This window comes from Pyxicephalus adspersus, chromosome 11 (assembly GCF_032062135.1).
Source record: "Pyxicephalus adspersus chromosome 11, UCB_Pads_2.0, whole genome shotgun sequence".
Classification (NCBI taxonomy): domain Eukaryota; kingdom Metazoa; phylum Chordata; class Amphibia; order Anura; family Pyxicephalidae; genus Pyxicephalus; species Pyxicephalus adspersus.
Genome location: NC_092868.1, coordinates 52,965,513 through 52,986,106, shown reverse-complemented (window position 1 = coordinate 52,986,106; position 20,594 = coordinate 52,965,513). Strand labels below are relative to the sequence as shown.

General features: G+C 42.7%; 1 protein-coding gene across 1 annotated transcript; it reads right to left on the bottom strand.

Moving 5' to 3' along the window:
- Nucleotides 1-254: 254 nt before the first annotated feature.
- On the bottom strand, nt 255-18,987 carry PDE9A (phosphodiesterase 9A). Its single transcript, XM_072425850.1, has 18 exons — nt 18,919-18,987; nt 17,976-18,046; nt 16,802-16,879; nt 16,150-16,193; nt 14,957-15,011; nt 13,352-13,422; nt 12,464-12,548; nt 11,848-11,929; nt 11,468-11,542; nt 10,543-10,629; nt 10,268-10,372; nt 10,079-10,161; nt 9,845-10,001; nt 8,533-8,646; nt 7,301-7,405; nt 5,415-5,543; nt 3,764-3,859; nt 255-492 (listed from the first exon to the last, which is right to left on the bottom strand). Exons 1-18 carry the CDS (start codon nt 18,985-18,987, stop codon nt 421-423), a joined length of 1,578 nt encoding a protein of 525 aa, XP_072281951.1. The 3' UTR covers nt 255-420.
- Between the last annotated feature and the right edge of the window lie 1,607 nt (nt 18,988-20,594).

The window sequence follows — 20,594 nt, the reverse complement described above, 5'->3', positions numbered from 1 at the left end:
TTGTAATGAAACCTCCGGAATGGCGGCTTTGTGGGACTCGTTGTATACAGACAGGAAAAAGCTGAGCTTTCATACAGTAATTGCGATGATCTATTACCGCCCAGCACTGTTATTGTAACCTCGCGTTTAGGCGTTGAACGGCCTAATCCTTATTTAATGACCCCCAGTGTATTCCCCAAAAAATACCGAGCCCAAGTAAGTCAGACTTACACCCCCGCTGTTTTAAGGCTGGCGATGGACGGAGAGACGTTAAATGTGAAATCTATGACGTGTTTAAGAAAACATCCTCTGAGCCAATATTCGCAGGACAGCTGGAAGAGGTCATGGCGAAGTTCTATTAATCATCGTTTTGCTCCTACCGTTCCCAGCGGGGGGACTCCGCGCCTTGCCAGCCAAGTTCATAAAGTGAATTATACACAGCTAGGCTGTCTCTGAACTTCTCTTCCTTCTCCCGCCCCCGCCGGACATCACCTCCGTCCTTCTCTGCTGGACCTGCGGAGAGAAGCGATTATTTAGTGCGATCAGAGAACGGTCAGAGCTGCTTTGTGCCCAGGAACTTTCATGGTCAATTACCGATATGTGATCGCCACGCTACGCTGCAGAAATCTTCTGAGGCCGAAGAATATTTGCCATGAAGATAGTTGGAATTATACATTGGCCATGAGTAATGAGTGCGGCGCTGCGTTCTGCTGTTGACTACGCTTGTTTCCAGTGCGTACTGAAAGATTGCAAGCAATGGGCGAGTTTCTGAGCCTACAGGGACAAATCTTACCGAGAAACTTTAGGGCCTTTTCACAGCTGTTGTGAGAATGAGAGTTGCAAACGCAACCACAGGCAACCACGTTCCTGCCAGTTCTTCCAAAAGCAACCGCGCAGCCAAAAGTAATTTGTAACTTTCCAGAACATCACTGCAATCTGCCAAAGCTGTGTGCACAAAATGCTTCTTAGTCATTCCCATTCACTTGAATGGAAGACAGAAGCATAGCAAGTCTGAAATGACCCTTATCAAGCCATGATGAAAGTGCCAGCTTTCTGGAAGATGCAAAGCTTTAAGAAACGTGTTGCTCGGAGGGGTTTTGGACTTGTTTCCAGGCTGTCTCTGGCTTTAATAGTGACCTGAAACAAGTGTGCTGCCAGTGAAACACAGCTTTCTGTCCCAGGTTAGTGATATTATTGAAGTATTGGGAATGGCAGCCAGACCACTAGCAATTTTAAGAGGGAATGGTGTCCACCATGATAAATCCAAAAATTAAAGGTTAAAATAAACGTTTTTGGCTTTTGCAGTACTTTTTGTGTGCCACTGGATGTCCTCAGTCTTCCAGGCTGGTTATACAACACACTTCCTGCAGACCAGGCTGTCATGGACGCGCCCCTTGAGCTGCAGTGTGGGCTCATAGTTCTCCTAGACCAGGGGTCAGCAAACTTATTTGGCTACTAGGCCATTTTAGGAGGTCAAGAAGGCACACTAGGCCGGACTCTCTCTCTCACTGATGGTCCTGCCCCCAACCAGGAACGCCCCTGAGGGGAAATCCCTCTCCTCCGCAACGTATACAGAGCAGAGGGAATGTCCCTTTATCCCAGGGGCTGAAGTGTTAACGCCGGCTGCGGTAAATAGGGAAGGGAGGCATAACAAGGAGGCTCATGAGCCGCGGGTTACCAACCCCTGCCAAATAGGATTAGGCCAATGGACCAGGGGTGGCGTTAGGCTGGAACGGACTACTGGCTAGGCAGTATCTGGCCTTAAGGCCAGAGTTTGCTGACCCCTGTCCTAGACCAAGCAGCACTTACATGTCATTACATGAGCACACCTCAGTCCAGGAGGAAAGAGGAGGGGCCCCAAACCAAAAAGATTCTGGAGGAACCCGCCACCAAAAAAGAAGAAGAGCATTTATTTGTCTGCGCTGTCCATATCAGATAAATCTAACCTGGATATAGACGGAACAATTAAGGAGCTGTGAATATTTATATGTATATCTGTACATCAGTTGTGTTTAGTTTTTTGGCAAACTTATGAGTTTGCTGATATAGAAATTAGCTGATTCCCTGACATCTTTTATGCCTGACCCGTACACGTGCCATGGTGACAGAACAGCAAAGAGCAGGCAAGTTAATGGATGTTAAGGTTTGGCATCCCCAGAATCCCAGCTACATCTAAACTCATAGAATCAAATCCAAGCTCCTGTGCTTTGCCTTCAAATCCCTCCACAGTTCTTGTCCCACTTACCTTTCTGACCTGATAGAAAAATACTCCCCCAGCCGCTCTCTTCACTCCTCCAATGACCTCCTAATGACTTCCTCACTCATAACCTCATCACACACACAGACTTTTCTAGAGCTGCCCCAACTCTCTGGAATGGTCTTCCTCGTCCTATTCGGCTTGCTCCTACTTTCTGCTTATTTAAAAGAGCCCTCAAAACCCATTTTTTCAAACTTGCCCACCCTGTCTTCTTCTGTCTTTTAAACCCTCACTACTTCCCACCATTCCATATCTTCCATCCTATTGTCTGTAAATTCCCCCACCAATAGATTGTAAGCTCTTCTGGGCAGGGTCCTCTCCTCCTCCTGTGTCACTGTTTGTATCTCTCTGTCATTTGCAACCCCTATTTAATGTACAGCGCTGTGTAATATGTTGGTGCTATATAAATCCTGTTTATTATTATTAATAATAATAACTCATCAATTTTATCTTGAGATATGAGGGTGCTGTGTTGCAACCAACACTTTATGGGGCTACTATATTTAACAATGTTTCAAACATGGAACGATTTTCCTACAATAGACTTGGACACCTCGCATTTCTCCTAATATAGAAATGATATTATACATATACTAAATCCAGAGCTGGATCCCTGGCTATAGTATAACCACAGAATGAGCATTAACAGTTTCCATTGCAGTGTTTTTTAAGAAATTGCATAGCACCATCTAGTGTTTGTTTTATAAAACGCAGGCAGCTTCTTTCTGTACAGCCACAGACGTAAAGTGTACCTAAACTCAGAAATTCCACTTTACATAAAAAAGGTTACTTTTTAAGTGCAACAAAAAGGGTGCAGCACCGCCCACCATCGAGAATGGGAACGCAAAGCCTCCCAGGATACCTACGTCACGCATCCTGGGAGGCTCTTGGGTGCTCCTTCTGTGCATGCCTGAGGATCTCAGGCACGTGCAGAAGGAGCCTTTTCTTGAAAAGGGAAAAAAATTGCCGATCTCACACATGCGCAGTAAGATCGGCAAGTTTTTTTCCAACCTACGTCACCCGATCGTGCGCTTGGGTCGGGTGATGTAGGAAGCAGAACCCGGAAGAAGAGGCGAAGATGGTGGTGCCCAGGGCCAGCCGGCTCAGAGACGGATGCAGGGATTACGCGGGACCCAATGGAAGACCGATCAACTGCGCTGCAGGAATTTTCAGGAGCTCAGCAAAGACAGCTCCCCCTTCTTGCACTATGGCCCTGATTTATTAAAGTTCTCCAAGGCTGGAGAGAATACACTTTCACACTGGGTGATCCAGCAAACCTTTAATGGATCTGGCCCAGAATTCATAACATTTGCTAACAAATAGCTTGATTTTAGGAAATCCTTTCCAGGTTTGCTGGATCATCCAGCTTTACTGATGAAAGTGTATTCTTTCCAGCCTTGAAGAACTTTATAAATCAGGGCCTATATGTCTCTTCCATGCAGGTGCCTTAAATAACAGCTTTTAGAACAACAATAATATTCTACATAAAAAGTCTCTAATCAGAGAATCATATAACAAATTACTCACTTCTGCCATTGCTTGCTCCAGCTGCATGAGCTCCTCATAATGATCCCTGGCTTCCTGCAGGGGGCGCACCATCACCTCCTCTATCTGGGGGAAGAGCTGCCAAAAAAGTAACAGTTGTAGAGTGTTTTATAAACGCAAGACTGATTAATGAAAGAGTTCCCTCTGGTGGTTAATGTACGCATCTAAATATTTAATACAAAAATAAAATATGGAAGGGAAAACATTTAAATATGCTTTGGATCCAAAACTACTCAAAGGAATATAATAAAATCAATTACAGTCATGAAAATATACAATGCTTTCTTTTTAAAGGCGATTGCTTCGCCACACAGCCCAGCTGGGGAAATACCTGTGAATGATCTTCACTGTATGGCCCTGCTAAAAGCTTTGTATCAAAAAGTATCCCTGCAAGGTAATCTTTATCATACGCATAATGGTCGTGGCCCCAGAGAAGCATGCTGTGCAGAATCAAGGCCTAAACAAGGCTGTGCAGCTCTTGGCGGGACCATTCAATGCAGTTTGCTAGGCTGAGAACCAAAGTAGTATTTCTCTCAGTAGGATGCAGTCAGGAGGGTGAGGAAATGTTAGTAAAGACATAGAAGAACCCTAAACCTAAGCCCAAGGAGAGCTGTGCAAAGTCCCCTCCCCCCCATCCCCCCTTTGCCGGTGGTCCCTACTAATACAGTATTTATATGGGGCCAACATATAATAATCTAATATCCCTACCTCAGTCATATGTCGTTAATACAGTCTAAGGCAAATTTTGAGGGGAAACCAATTAACCTAACTGCATGTTTTTGGAATGTGGGAGGAAACCGTACCAAGATGAAACCCAAGCAAACACAGGGAGAATCTGCAAACTCTATGCAGTGTCCTGGCTGAGATTTGAACCTGGGTCCGAGCGCTACAAAGACCTGAGTGCTAACCACTGTGATCCATATACCATTCTTTCTGCTGCACCAGCTGTCAACAAAATTCCCAGGGTCCGGATACAGGGGAGCATGTTCTTCCCTCCATATGAATTACTCAGATCAGCCAGCTAGGCACTATGTGAGGGGTCGATGTCACTGCTTCCTCCAACACGGGGGACAAGAACAGACTGTGAGGTCTGGTGGGATAGCATAGGGGCAAGATTACCCTAACCCTAATATTAATGGGGCAAAACATATTATCAAGCTGCTTCTGAAAATCCAGAAATTGCAAAAACTCAGCAGCCAAATTTTGGAGCAAACAAATAATCATCTTGGTGGCTGAATGTCGGCCATATTTGTCACTAAATACACGAGAAAGATTTGTCTGTGATGATATATAGGAAAACTGTATGACTGGGGCAGCACGGTGGCACAAAGGTTAGCACCTCGGCCTTTGTAGTGTTGGGTCCCAGGTTCCAATCTCAGCCAGGACACTATCTGCATGGAGTTTGCAGGTTATCCACATGTTTGCGTGGGGTTTCCTCTGGGTACTCTGGTTTCCTCCCAAAACATGCAGTTAGGTTAATTGGCTTCTCCCTAAAATTGACCTTAGTCTGAGGTAGGGACATTAGATTGTGAGCCTTTGAGGGACAGCTAGGGACTTTGTATAGCATTGCGTAATATGTTGGTGCTATATAAAATACTGTGTAATAATATGATTCACCTATGTTGTCTCATACCTTCATGACGGTCTCAAACATGGGAAGCAGCACAAACTTGATGAATCCAATCTGGGCTTTGGGTTTTGTGATCTTATCCCGATCCATAAAGGGTGTGACTGGAAGACCCTCCAACTTCTCACGATCGCTCTGTGAAATAAAAATCATGCTACTTACTGCAAATTTAACAAACTCCCTAAAGATGGATGTCACATATGACTTAATAATAGAGCCCAAGATACAACCAACTGTGCTTTACCCAGCGCCATTTTGGAGGGGGGAGTGTGTGGTATCTGGACCAAGAATGGAGCTTGCCAGTGAAGACCAGAACGTGCGGCCAGTCTGGTTACACAGAAGCAAAGAATGTTCACAATCATCCAGTCATATATTAGGAGTAAAGATAGGGCCGTGTACAATGCTGGCAGTGCCCACTAAAAGTGTAAAGGGGACAACTGGAAAGATAACTTTGTAGCAACTCGGGGTATTTAAGGTGAACCTAAAGACTGCAAATGGAGGAGCTTCCATACTGCATGCTTCAGGACTGTCATCCTGATCCCGAGTGCCTCCTTGTAAGTCACTGACTTGGAACTGGCATGTATTGTAGCTCACTTAGAAGCCAAGATCAAGGCAATGGGTAGCTAAGTCTCAGACCACGTACACACATTCAATGATTGTCGTTGGAAATGTTCTTTGACAATCCTTTTTAAAGGACAAAAGACTGAATGAGCGCTGTACATACAGCACCCTTCTACTCTATGGGGAGGGGACAGGGGAGAACAACAGAGCGGCACCCCACCTTGCTCTCTTCCCTTCACTTGCATTACGATTGTTTCTCTTTCGTGAATCCGCCGACATTGGACGAGCTCTGTACACACGCCAGATTCTTGTCCAAGAATCATCTGACGTGTGTAGGTAGCCTTAGTATTCTCACCTGCTTGTAATGGTTACCCACCACCTTGTAACCACTCTCTATAGTTGCTGAAAATCCTTTGGTGGAAGTAAGCTCTAACAGTTCAGTAATCTATTACAGTGTCCTGTGATCCAAAAGATCTCTTTTATGTGAACAGTGACCTGTTCCATGATCACAAGCCTGACTTCACCTATTCTTGGCTCTGGCGCCTCATTATCAGCCTGCACCAATATCTGCATCCTCAATGACCCTCGTGGGAGAGGGCAGGCTGGGAACATGACCATGGATGGCTGTCACCATGAACGGATATTGGAAGAAAAAACTTCTGTAGCTCTTTGTATCAAGTTGTAATATATTAGAATTATGGGAAATTAAGGTTGGTATTATGACTATGGCAGAAATGGCTTTTATTATCCTTTACTTAGTTTTCCTTTAAGGATAGAGGATATTGTATCTTGTGAGGGGCAGAGACAATGGTCCTGATTTATTAAAGGTCTCCAAGGCGGGGGAATACACTTTCATCAGTGAAGCTGGGTGATCCAGCAAACCTGGAATGGATTTCTGGAATGGTTTGGTAGCAAATTCTTGATCTGAAACCTATTGAAATTGATATGATGAGTTGATCACCTGCTTAGTTCAATATTTCAATAATTGCCTGCCATATCCCCACAATATTGTAGCAATTCAAAATATGCAGTAAAAAAAGGGGACTTAATTGGCACATTTATAAAATCAAATACCAAAAAAAATGTATTTAGAAAATATTAAAACACCAATAAAAGATTATGCCATTTGTCTTAACATGCAAGACGGCAGGATCCGACCATCAATATTGCTCATAGATTGGACCATAGTATATCAAATGATTTAACAGCTAACAGTATAGCATCTCACAACATTAGAGGGTGTCATGTGGCACCCCACTACACCACTATAGCCCCCGTTACATGAAGAGTCTTGTATACAGCCCCTGTACTTTACACATGACTATACTGACCTGCATGAAATACTCTTCCAGCAGACAGTCCACCCAGGGCTCAGCCACCTCCGAGGGACGCACTTCATTCGAGATATCGCAGCATTTAATCAGCATCATCTGCAGCTAATGGAGAAAGAAAAAAAAAGTCACAAGGAATGTTGAAGAATCTTTAGGATTAAAAAGCTGCAAACTAACAAAGTTCTGATCACTTCTACTACCAGCTGCCTAAAACATTGACCAATCCAAGTTCCACGTATACACATGACTGATGGGGGAGTCAACATGGCAAGCCCAGGTATAACATACAAAGAGGGGAATCAGATGAGGATGTGGTTGTAAAAGATTACCACTCACTGCCTGCTACTGCTCATCAACAGGAGAACATTGTAAAATAGGCAATTATTATTATACAGTATTTATATAGCGCTGACATATTACACAGCCTTGTACAAAGTCCATAGTCATGTCACTAGCTGTCCCTCAAAGGAGCTTACAATCTAATGTCCCTACCATAGTCATATGTCTTTATTACAGTCTAAGGTCAATTTTGAGGGGAAGCCAATTAACCTAACTGCATGTTTTTGGAATGTGGGAGGAAACCGGAGTACCCAGGGCAAATACGCGGAGAGCCTGCAAACTCCATGCAGCTATTGTCCTGGCTGAGATTCGAACCTGGGACCTAGTTCTGCAAAAGCCATCATGCTGCCATGCCATCATCTATGACCAATGGTGGAATGATGGAAGATAAGAGAAGGCCATTGTTATCACTGCACCTAAGAAATTGCTATCATTCCCCATGGAAAGCAGGCCTTCTATAGAAATATTTCTCAACCAGGGTTCCTCCAGAAGTTGATAAACAATTTTTACCTCCCAGGTTATTTATAAGTGACACCAATGATCTTTTTGGCTTTCTGTAACGGTAAAATTCTTCCCACTGACCACCACACTAATGTACTGTGAGCTGTAGATATAGGAATTATAGAAGGGGGTCCCTGAAGACCACAAAGTTATTTCAAGGGTTCCCCTGTGTTATAAAGGCTGAGAAAGGCTGATCTCTGGTTGTGCTGGAAGATGATAGCATTGCATTGTTATCACAGCACCTGAGCCCCCCATTGCTCATGGAAAGCCGACCTTCTATACTCTTAGCATGGGTGGGATAGTGAAAAGAAGAATTGGATCAAAAGCCCAATCTCAGCATCTTGCATTAGTTCAAATTTGCAATGCAGCCTCTGGATGACCCCCACACTCACAGTTTTCACATGTTCCTCACTGGAGAAGTCAAAGTTGAACACAATCAGCTTAAAAGCCTCCAGGATTTCTCCGTGTTTCGCCATGTCTGTCGCCAGAATCAGACGAATGAGCGCCTATCAGAGAAAGGTTGAGAGATTTAAAGGTTACTAGTAATGCAGATACAGCATGGTCTACAACAGTGATTCCCAACAAGTTCCCAACTCCTCCACTAGAAGGCAGCAGATATCTAAGTCACTTGTGTGTGTGACATTTTTGCTTTGTTTTAAAAGGTTGGGAAACCTCACACTAAACAGGTATATCACACAACCTTGTACCAAGATAAACAAGTGGACCTGGCTGATCTGTATCTATTGCCGTATTCCCCGAAGAATATTAATTTTATTATTATTATTATTATTATTAATAATATATAATATAATAATAATAATATTATATAATAATAATAATAATAGTAAACAGGATTTATAAAGCACCAACATATTACACAGCGCTGTACAATAAATTGGGTTTGCAAATGACAGATGAATACAGACCGTGACACAGGAAGAGGAGGACCCTGCCCCGAAGAGCTTACAATCTAGGAGGTGGGGGAAGTATCATACAATAGGAGGGGGGATATGGAATGGTGGGTGAGTAGTGAGGGTTTAAGAGACAGAAGGAGATAAGTAGGTGAGGTGGAAGTGTTGGGGTTTCAGGGCTCTTTTAAATGAGCAGAAAGTAGAAGCAAGCCGAATAGGACAAGAAGACCATTCTAGAGAGTGGCGGCAGCTCTAGAAAAGTCTTGGAGCTGTGCGTGTGATGAGGTTATGAGTGGGGAAGTCATTAGTAGATAATTGGAGGAGTAAAGAGAGCGGCTGGGGGAGTATTTTTCTATCAGGTCAGTAAGGTAAGTGGGACAAGAACTGTGTAGGGATTTGAAGGCAAAGCACAGGAGCTTGGATTTGATTCTCAGATGAAATGGAAGCCAATGAAGAGAACTACAAAGAGAGGCAGCAGAAGAGGAGCGGAGGGAAGGATGGATGGGTTTGGCTGCAGCATTCATAATAGATTGTAGAGGAGAGAGTCGGGTTAGTGGAATAACAGAGAGGAGGAGGTTACAGTAGTCCAGACGAGGAGATAGGTGCGTTCACTTTCTTTAGTTTTTATTACAATCACTTTTATTTCTAGGTTCTCATGCCCTTCTTATAACAACCACTGAATAAGTGAGAGGTGACAACAGAACAGAATGATGTACCCATTACCCCAGCAATAAAAAAGGGAGTGTTATGTCTTTTCATCCGATACACAGCACTCTCCTGTCCTATACATCACCTGTCGGATCTGTTTGAAGAGATCGGGGGTCACATTGGAGAAGATGTTATTTTCCGGCTGTGCCAGGATTTGGAAGGCCACGGCGCAGTGATGGTTCTCCAGAGGAGATATATCATTATAGCGGATTGCCAGCTCCGTGTGGGCGTTGATCTGATACCTAAAAATCATTATATATCTTGTGAATATCTGAGACCAAAATTCTAAAATCGTGGATGAAGTGAAAGAGCTACTTACGTGTTATTATACCCGGGGTGGTCAAGGTCGTGACACACGGCGGCTGTCATGAGGACCCCCAGCTGTAAAAGTGACATGCGACCCTGAATGAAATGAAGAAATCCTTTATATATCAGCTGTTTATTGAAGACATTGCAATCCTAATATATTCCTATTAAAACATAAAAGAGGAGGAAGAGTCCACTGAACCTGTAACTTGCAGAGGTGAATCATTCCGTACATCATCTGGGTCACACAGAAACAATGGCGGAAGTTGTGGAATGGATTGTTCCTGTAGTTCTCCTGAATACACAACTGATCAGCAAAAATTCATTGATTATTGACAAATGAAGGTTATAAAATAGAAACATATAAAAGCGTAATATAATAATATAATACACCAATATATTTTCCATATTAATAATTGAAGACTTAACTGACTGTACCTGAGCAATAAATACAGCAAAAGCTTTAGGAGTACGTACCAGCCAGCGTTTCAGGGTGATGGGGTTCATATTAAACTCTTGCACAAGTCCAAGCTCGTGATACATAAACTCCAAGCAGCTCAGCATCTGCGTGGGGAAATCAGAGGGATTCATATGAAGATATGTGAGATCATCCATAACGATTGCCTAGGCATTGGATCATGTGACCTGCTGCGTGAGAGGTCACATTAAAATAGCTGGGTGGTGGGGTGAGAAAATGTCCCAAGTGTAAAAAAAAGTTTGTTCTTTTTCATTAGGAAGTTAAAGTAGTGTTGGCAAACTGCATTTTAAAAGTTGGCTGCTGTTTTCTTGTGTTATTGAATAGCCTCTTAACATAATATTGTCAAAACTACAAGGGGTTGGTCAGGTGACCTGTAGGAACATGTCCCAAGAACCTAAGATTGCCAGATTATTGAAGGACTAGGATTAGTTTATGTTCCCTCATAGCTTTTAAACGGTAATTTATAAAAACAATGTCCCTAAATTAACAAAGGTCTGTGATTGGTTACGATCTTACAACCCAGCCAATTATATTTAAGAAACACTATGACCGTGCACAGCATGGTGCATTATCTCGGAGTAGCCTCTATTTACTCATCTTACATGTCACTGAGAATCCTTGGCATCCCTAGGTATGAATTAGCATGTGACCTGGTACCATGTGACAGTACTATCAGCCAATCATTAGGCTAAAATCCAAATAATACAAGGGGCTGGCCCAGAGAGTCAAGCTGAGGAAGGAGGGGCTAGATAATACTGGACCTCATCCAGCCAAGAAACAAGGCAGGCCCTAACTGATTTGCTGCAGCTTCTAATGCACATTATGAGAAGCTTACAATGTGCAGAGGAAGCGATTTCAGCTCGGGAGTCAGTACAAATGTGCAAGACTGAAGGCTGGGGGCCAGATTGTGTACATAACACACACCTCGTTGTATTCCCAGTGCCAGACATCAAAGGTGGGTTTCTTCAGGGCCTCGATGGTCTCCGATGACAGCGTGTACTACGGAATCAAATCATAAGAATACCATTGAATTATTACCATGAAAATAACATTTACAGATAAGGAATATGCAGTTTCCATAGTCAAACTTAGGACTGATCCTGCCAGAAACTTAATACAGTCTTGTGCAATCAGCAATCCTAAGTAATTTTAGGAATACAGAACTTACTAGTTACTTACTACTAGTTCTCTGCTAGAGTGACAACACTGCTGCTCTATACCTAAAGTACAACAAGCGTTGTCACCCTAGGAAAGGAAGTGTCATTTGGGCATTTATACATGCTGGACATGAAGCTGATACTGACCTTGGGGTAGTTGGGCACATCTTTTCGAAGATTCACTCGGGGGGATTCCTCGGTTTGGTTACATCTACACGGGCAGTTGAGTCTGCTGAGACAACACAAAAAGCCATGGAAGATCAACACCTGCATCACTTTATCGTTCATGGGGTCAGGGGGCATTCAAAAAATGGAAGCTTCCTTTTTCGTGGGGCAGGTTTTCCAAGTAAGGTCGTCATTGTTGTCTTCATTTTATTTTTAATTTAAGGGTTACAATATAGGCAGCAGATGGCAGCCTGTATATGTACCCCACTAGACTGCCAGCAAGCCCCAAATTATCCCACCCCTCTCACTATTGGACCATCCTTTTGATGGGCGCCTTACTATCCAATAATAAGTCAGAAAGGGCGTTGCAAAGACCCCAACCATAGCAGCTTGGGTGCTGTGTGCAAACCAGGGCACCCGGGGGCTCTAGAATACAAGGCCACCTTCCAAAAATATTTCAGCCTTCAGTGAGGGGACATCTCTGGACATTGAGATAAGAGCTCCAGAGGGGTGATTCATGCTTGGGATGGCACTCCTATGTTTCGGCTGGTGCCACGTTCTCTGTATTGGGTATTATATAGGATGAGATTCCTCTAACCTGTGGTTCCTCTTTTCCAGTTCATCTCGCAGCTTCCTCAGCTCATTCTTACATTTGTCAATGCCGAGAACTTTCTGACCTTCAACTGCAGAAACAAAACAAGGAAGGGAGAGTCTCACAAAACTAAACTCCGCCAGGTCATTAGGCTGTGTTCCGATTGGTGAATATATAACACTGGTTTTTGAGAACCAGCGCTATGATGAGAATGACTGGCAAGGTGCCACCCATGAGGAGCCACAGTGGACCACCTAAACTCAAGGCAGGACCGAACCTGGACCAAATATTCATCAGGCATAGTTCTGCACCATTGGAAGTAGACCATAGACCAATAGAAAGTATGACAATGAACAGTCCCTCCAAATCATGGACCATAGAGATTTAAAAAAAGGGGCAAATCCACCAAATAATGGACCGATGGGAGGTATGTAGAGGCACAGTCTCTCTAAATCACAGACCACGAGGTTTGAAGAGGAATAGCTCCTTAAAATCGTGAGCCAATGGGTGATATGAAAAGGGACAGTCCTTCCAAATCTTGGATCAATTGGATATATGAAGAGGACATACCCTCCAATTCATGGACCAATGGGAGGTATGAAGAGGGACAGTCCCAACAAGTCATGGACCGATGGGGGATATAGAGAGGGACAGTCCTTCTAAATCATAGATATAGAGAAAGCACACCTCCAAAATCATAGACCAATGGGAGGTATGAAGGACGACAGTCCTTCCAAATTACGTATTAATGAGAGGTATGAAAGGGGGACCAATGAGAGGTATGAGCAGGACAATTCTTTCAAATCATGGACCAATGGGAGGTGTGAAGAGGGTCAGTCCTTCCAAATTGCAGGCTAATGGCATGTATGCTCCATTATAACATGATTATCTCACCTTCCACCCTTCGTTCCAGGACTGTGAGCCGCTCACAGACCTCTCTCTTCAGCTCGCTAATCTGGAAAGCTCTGGGGAAGGAATGGAAAAGCATCACTGGATTGTCACCATAGAATATAATATGTTGAGTGTAACTGTGCTATATAGCTGGATGCCAGCCAAATGTTTGTAATGTATGCAGCCATTGGCACTGATATTTTAGAAGTGATTGCTAATAATGTCCCCTAAATGGAAGAATACCTTGCTTTACCTTCTTTTCTCCTACCGATTAAACCCTTGTAATACATGCTGACTTCCTTTACAATTTTTTAAAAGTCCCTCACTATTTCCAGGAGATGTGGGTAAAATCTTTATAAGATATTATTCGATGTTTTTGGTTCACTCTAAACAGTTGGAGAATGTTCCAACATTTTAACCCATTCTTCATCAGATCCCTTTATCTGGAAGAAACTAAGGGCTGAGACAAAAACTTCTCAGTTATAAGTGAGTGCTTATTGGTCATACAATGTTTCTCTTTTCTCTGTATAACTGTTCTTTGAATGGTATAACTGTTCAAAGAATATTAAACTAATAAATATTCTTTCAATATACTCCTTTAATATATTCAGTTTCTGGATCCTAGTACTTGGAATATCTAGTGTACATTAGCCCTAATAGCGTATTGCAAATGGTGTTATTTAATTGTAATTTGACCTTACATAAACTATGTTTTTTGTCACTTTTTAATGGAATTTTCGTTCCACTTTCCAATTTTCGTTTCGTTCCGTTCGTCCACGTTCAAGGCTCAGGGAGATAATAGCCAGCGACCCTTCAATTCCAATCCCAAGAGAATTGATCTTACCTTCTTTTATTCTTTAGTTACGTCACTATCTCAAGTAAATTTATACCAATTATAGGCATATAATTTCTAAACTTTCCAACATATACGTTTCATTCATATTATAGTTTATGTTTACTAACTACAGAAATATACAGCATATTAACGGTTTTATATACCATGATCGTGTATTGTATATTTTATACTTATATTGTCTGCCAAATTGTGATTTTGTTTAATATGATGTTTTTAGTGCAACGTCTCTACATCCCCTGATAAAGCCTATGTTTGAAACACGAGACACCGTTGATGTTTATAACAACTGATAATATGCTTTGTAACCATTGTGATGTAATGTGGGCCTGATATTCTTTTATAGGAAGCCCACTACATATGTTATTAATCTTTTTTTGACACTTTATGTAATTAAAACAGTATTGTCCTATTTATGTTTGCACAACAAGCCTGCTTTTCTTTTTTCTCTCATTTATCTGATTAATAATTAAGGCTTGGCCAACATCTAAAACTTTCTAACCTTGGGTTATCCTTTTGGGCCTTATTACCCTTTATATAAATCAAAGAATACTTGAATTTTTTGAGGGACCCCCCAACCCTGCCTCCAGCACCCCCAACCTGTCCCATTACTCCCTTTCTTGCTAGTTATAAATTGATGAGCTGTATGCTTTATTTTCCCCTCTCAATGTCTGTTACCACATTGTACAGCAGGTTATAGAATGTAAGCAGGCATTTGATTTGTCATTGGTTTTTGTGCCCTTGCTGGACCGTACCTTGAAAATTCCTCAGAAAGCTGAGTCAGAATATTCTGGAAAAAGTCTTCTTTGTCTAGAAGAAATGAAGATTTTACAAAATTTTGGTGTAAGTTTTAAAAAAATCTTATGCAAAGAAGTGTCCATCCTTTGCCTGATTGATTGCGGTAACAGTTATCAATTGGATATAACAAAAAAAGTTTGCAAATAAAACAATTTCTTAATACACAATGTAGTGGTTGGACCCCGAGTGCATAAATCTAAATAATATACATAATTAGAATGTCTTGGATCTGATTTAGAATTAGGCAGCGTCATTCTATCCCAAAATAATTTGCACATGGGGTTGTCACCTTTAAAGATCCAGCTTCCCCTAGAATGCATTATGAAAGAGGGTTGTAGTTCCCTATGTGTCCAATAGAGGGAAGCAAATACATATTGTAATATGTGTATCATACATAGAAGTCAATGCAAAGCCTGTGCTTCTCTATAAAACATTTTAAACATTAGGATTATATAGGTTCAACCAAGGGCAGCCTGAGGGAGGTTCAATCTGGGGCACTGCACGAGGGCCTCCTATAGGAGTCAGATCAGCAGGGTGGGGGAGGAACCCAAGTCAGTTCTGCACATGGGAGCACTGTTGACTTTGTCTGCCACTGGGTTCAGCCTTAGGTTCGGAGCTGGTTAAGGGTAGGGCAAGCTGGAAAATTGCCCAGGGCCCCACTTTCTCCGAGGTTCCAAACTGATAGAATACCAAGGTCTGCAGGGGGCTGAAATGCATTTGGTCCTCCCCCTATTTCTTATTTTCCCAGGACCCCCACTGTCTTCGGGCTCCAAACTGTCAGAATACCAAGATGTGTAGGGGGCAGTTCATTTGGAATCCCCATTCTGTATTTGTTCAGGGCTCCCACCTTTTCCCTGCCCCCAAACTGTCAGAATACCGAAATTCTGTACATTAGGGACCCCATTTCCTATATCCCCAGGCCCAATCCAAACCCATGAACAAAACACATCTCTTTAAAACAGTGTTTTCACCCTAAAACAGGACTGCAGTACATTTACCCGTCTCCCCTTCTCCCTAACATGAGGGGTGTTTTGTAGTCCGAGGGGTCAGCAGATTTTTTTCCTGCAGCACTGGGTTCCTGGCACCAAATCCCAACATTCTGATATTACCTGTGCCATTTAGGTAGACCAATATAGGACATGAACATTACCTGATCTGGGGATCACAGCTTGAGGGATGATTCGATAGGGGGAGCTGAGGAGAGCAAATGATTATCGATCAGTCGGGAACAAATCAGCAATCATATAACATTCACAAAACTATGAAAATGGTTCATGAAATATGACTTTTTATGATTTGTGACTTCTTTACCCAGCCATAAACAAACATAACATCCAACAATGATTCACTGCAATACTCACCCTCTGTTATCAGCCTCCCATCCCCCATGGTAATTCCTGATCATACATATGGCAGTGGTTGGATGACAGTCAGTGTAATCTAACCCAAGATCAGGCTGTCATGAACTCGCCCCTAGGGGTGTAGGATCATTGTAGTGCTGTAGTGCTCACATTACACTGCCTAATCTCACGGAAAAGGATCACTGACAGATACTGTTAGAAGGAGGAGAGAAAGGGCCCATGAATTCACTTAACTTGCAGGTTGATTGGGGGTAAAAATAAAGCAATTTGTCTTTTATAAACAGAGCTCTGCACGATGATTCAATCAGAGACAGAATGTCAAAGGCAAGAGGCATCTCTTTAGAAAACCCAGAGTGCTCTGGGAATCCTTTATCATAATAAATGTGTATTTGTTGAACACATATAATTAGAAATAGATACAAAAATACAATTAGAACTTACCTCTTCCCATTGGCGGGAACGCTGGTGTCCGTGGCAATGACTGACCCTTGTTGGTCCACAAGGATGATGGGCGTTTGCCTTTTGGGATAGAAAATCAGATGATAGATGTGTGTTCTGTACGACCGGCAACTCCAAGCAAGTACAATCTAATTCACATGTATGAGCAAACGTTTGCTACAAACAATATTTAAAGAATTAGGATATCGAGTGGGAACAGAGAGAACTCTTAACATTAGATGGAGAAGGAGGGCGTTGCTGGGAACATTTATTAAGCACATCTCCTTTTTGCTAGGTGTGAGTTGATCCGAGGGTGCTGCCATTTTAGATCATTAAATCCAAGAGACATTGTTACCACTCTGCCTACAGCTCCTCTGTACTCTGTCCAATTTCAGCATCCCCGGCACACGGTGCACAGCTAGAGGAGAATAGAGGGTGTCTCCTGCAGCTAAGGAGCAGGTTCCTGGTCAGAATACTGTCTTACTATTGGCTGCTGGTCCTGTTTAGCTTCTCTAGTTCTAGGCGCAGATTGCTGGACCTTCAGCTTGTTACCGGCTACTTAGTACTTACTAGTGACATTCTGCCCAAATGACCTTGGGATGCCGACCCTGGCCTGAGGTTCTCCACACCTTTTGCTGGCAGGTCAGTTGGTCACTAGCAGGCACCAAAGCCATCAATTCTCTGTTCATTCTTGGAAGGGAGAGCCTGGGGGCCATGACCTGGTGATCTCCCGACAGCAAAGCAGTCTGGTGGCCACTAGGGTTACCGGCCCATCTGTTGAAGACTAGGAGACACTTAGACTCCGCACCTCAGATAATCCTATACCACCTGCTGGGGGTAGCCTGTGTGTTTGTTTCAAACCACTTTTGTCGTAATCACCACTTTTTAGACATGCTAACTGTGGTCATATTGTTGCAACCATAGCCTCTGATAACCACTTAATGGGGATCAGTTCCTCCATTCATGTGGATGGAGCTTCTGACCACCGATTTACAGTAAAATAATCAATTGGTCACTGCTGTGAAAGAACTGATTACTAATTTATAAATTGTAGTTAGTCAACTACAAGGCATCACCAACATTTCCACCAATTGCAATCAATGCCTAGCATAGTACAATGCTGGGACAATAACGCACCACATTACACATCAATTATACAATTCTATGATTTTATTACCATGGTAGTCCGGCAGAGGCACACAGAAGACGTTTTATCACATTCGAGCTGCTCTGCTGGCTGAAAATGACCTGAAAAATGCAGAATGACCTCGTTATACAAAAATAGGATATAAGGTAGGATAAGCTGGAGTGCAGAATGCAATATCGGGGATATATTATTATTAATAAACGTTATTTAAAATGTGCCAACATATTACATAGTTTTATATGTTGCAAATGACAAACCTGTACAGTACAAAGAACTGGGGGGGAGGACCCTGAGCTTTCCAATTAAAACAAGTGTAGGGGGGTCCGTGTCCAATCAAACTTCACATATTAAAACCTATCCAAACCCCAAAACAAAAAAAAAAGTAATATAATGCAACCCACTGGTCTTTAAATGTGGTGGCTACATTCGTTTTCTTCTTTTAGGTTTTATAGTCATCTGGTAATTCTGCACATCCTGGCCCTGGGTGACTATGATTAGGAAGGTCCAAAACAAAACAGGACAAGTGGGATCACCAAATGCACACCAGTCCATTGCCCTGCACCCCTACTAATTGTGGGCTCTTGGCTATTCTAGTTTGTTCTATTCTAAAACCGACCCTGGCTATGTTAAATCACTTCACTGTATTTGTGGAGAGGGCCTTGGTTGTTGGTAGTCTGATGATTTAGACTACATGCACAACTCCCTCTCTCCATCTCCATGACATTCCAGTTTTTCAGAAGACAGCTTGCATTTTAATTCACAGAAAGTGAAAAATACTCTGCATTTCTGGAAGGATCAGCAGATGTTTTCTGTACTTGCTGCAAATGTTCTTAGCCTGGAGCAAGAAAACTAATGCAGCAACCAAATCTAAGGACTGGTAAGCTGCAATATAACACATTGAATATCCCAATATTATTTTTAATGATTACCAACACAACTCCCTGACATCAACACAAAAGTTTTCAGAGCTCACCTTCTGCACCTTGCCATCCACCTCCACATGGATTGTCTTCTGTCTGTTTGCCGAAGCCGCCGATCCCATCTCTTGAACGAATCCCGGGATAGTCCCCTCAATTGTCACTTCCAGAGATCTGGAAAACTCCAGGATGAGGAACAGAAAACAAAAGTAGGGAGCGATTTCAAGCTGGCAGCTCGGCGTGTTTATCCAGTCTTTGATCATTCGTCATTAGCATGGCAGAGGCAGTTAAAAGGGACGGAGATAAAAGGTGTCATTATTTGCAGCCCTGCGTCTCCAATGAATTTGGTTGTCATGGCAGAGAAGGTGTTCTAAGCCCTCTCAGTATGGACACCTGGGACCTGGGAAACAGAAGATTTCCACACAATCAGCATCTGTTTCAGGTACCAGAGATGCAGGTCAGGTCCCTGTGGTGCACATCCAAAGCACAATACTACAACAAAATGATCCCCATCACATTTTATTAGGTGAAGCCAGTTCCAAAATAAATATTTAGGATAGCACTGTTGATTTTGATTCTTTGGATTTCATACTTTTTGATAAACAATTTTGGTTTTGGTTCAGTTGTATTACCATAATACCATAATTTTCGTTTTAGGTGTTTTAACTATTGTGTTATTATATTATTTTATTACATTTGATCTTTGTTCTACAATTGATAAATGAAAAATTCCCAGAGTATGTTAGTGGTACCTAGCCTGGCGTAGATGTGCTTATGGAGGTACCTTGCCACGTGGTAGATGGTTCCACATGGGGCAATTTCCAATATGGCAGATCATCAATGCAATCCCACATACAAATTGATAGACCCAATGAAGACAAATGATGACCAGTGGACCCGACACTTCTTGTCCTCCCCAAAACTTACCTGCCCCCTGATGTCTTCTTTGTAACATGAATAGGTAGATATAAATTTTTGGCACTTATCACAGCCAGAATGAATGAACCTTCTTGTGCATGTTTGGGAGTTACATCATTCTGACCCAGCCTATCAGGAGCTGAAGATCCTGAACCCAGAAATTGATGGGGTGAAGAGAAATAGGGAGGGGGTTTAAAATGGTAAAGGCAAAAGGTTCACATTATTGCCACCCCGCATTGAAACATATACTTACCTTTCTTTTGCACCCCATCACTCAAGTCCAGTGCTAAGGATTCTCCATATGACAGCTGTTTAGCATTGTTATATGCTCCACCGTACTGGGAGTTACACTGGTTCCACCATACCAGGATGTACTGGGTATTCCTCTGGCTCCAAAATACCTGGAAGTACTGGGGATTACTCTGACTCCACCAATCCTGGAAGTACTGGGTATTCCTCTGGCTCCACCATACCTAGAAGTACCTGGTATTCCTCAGGCTCCACTATACCTGGAATACTGGGTATTTCCCTAGCTTCACCATACCTGGATGTACCGGGTATTCCTTAGGCTCCACCATACTTGGAAGTACCTGGTACTCCTCAGGCTCCACTATACCTGGATGTACCAGGTATTGCCCTGGCTCCACTATACCTGGAATACCGGGTATTCCCCTGGCTTCACCATACCTGGATGTACCTGGTATTTCTCTGGCTTGACCATACCTGGAAGTACCAGGTTTTTCTCTGGCTTCACCATTCCTGAAAGTACCAGGTATTTCTCTGGCTCCACCATACCTGGATGTATGGGGTAATC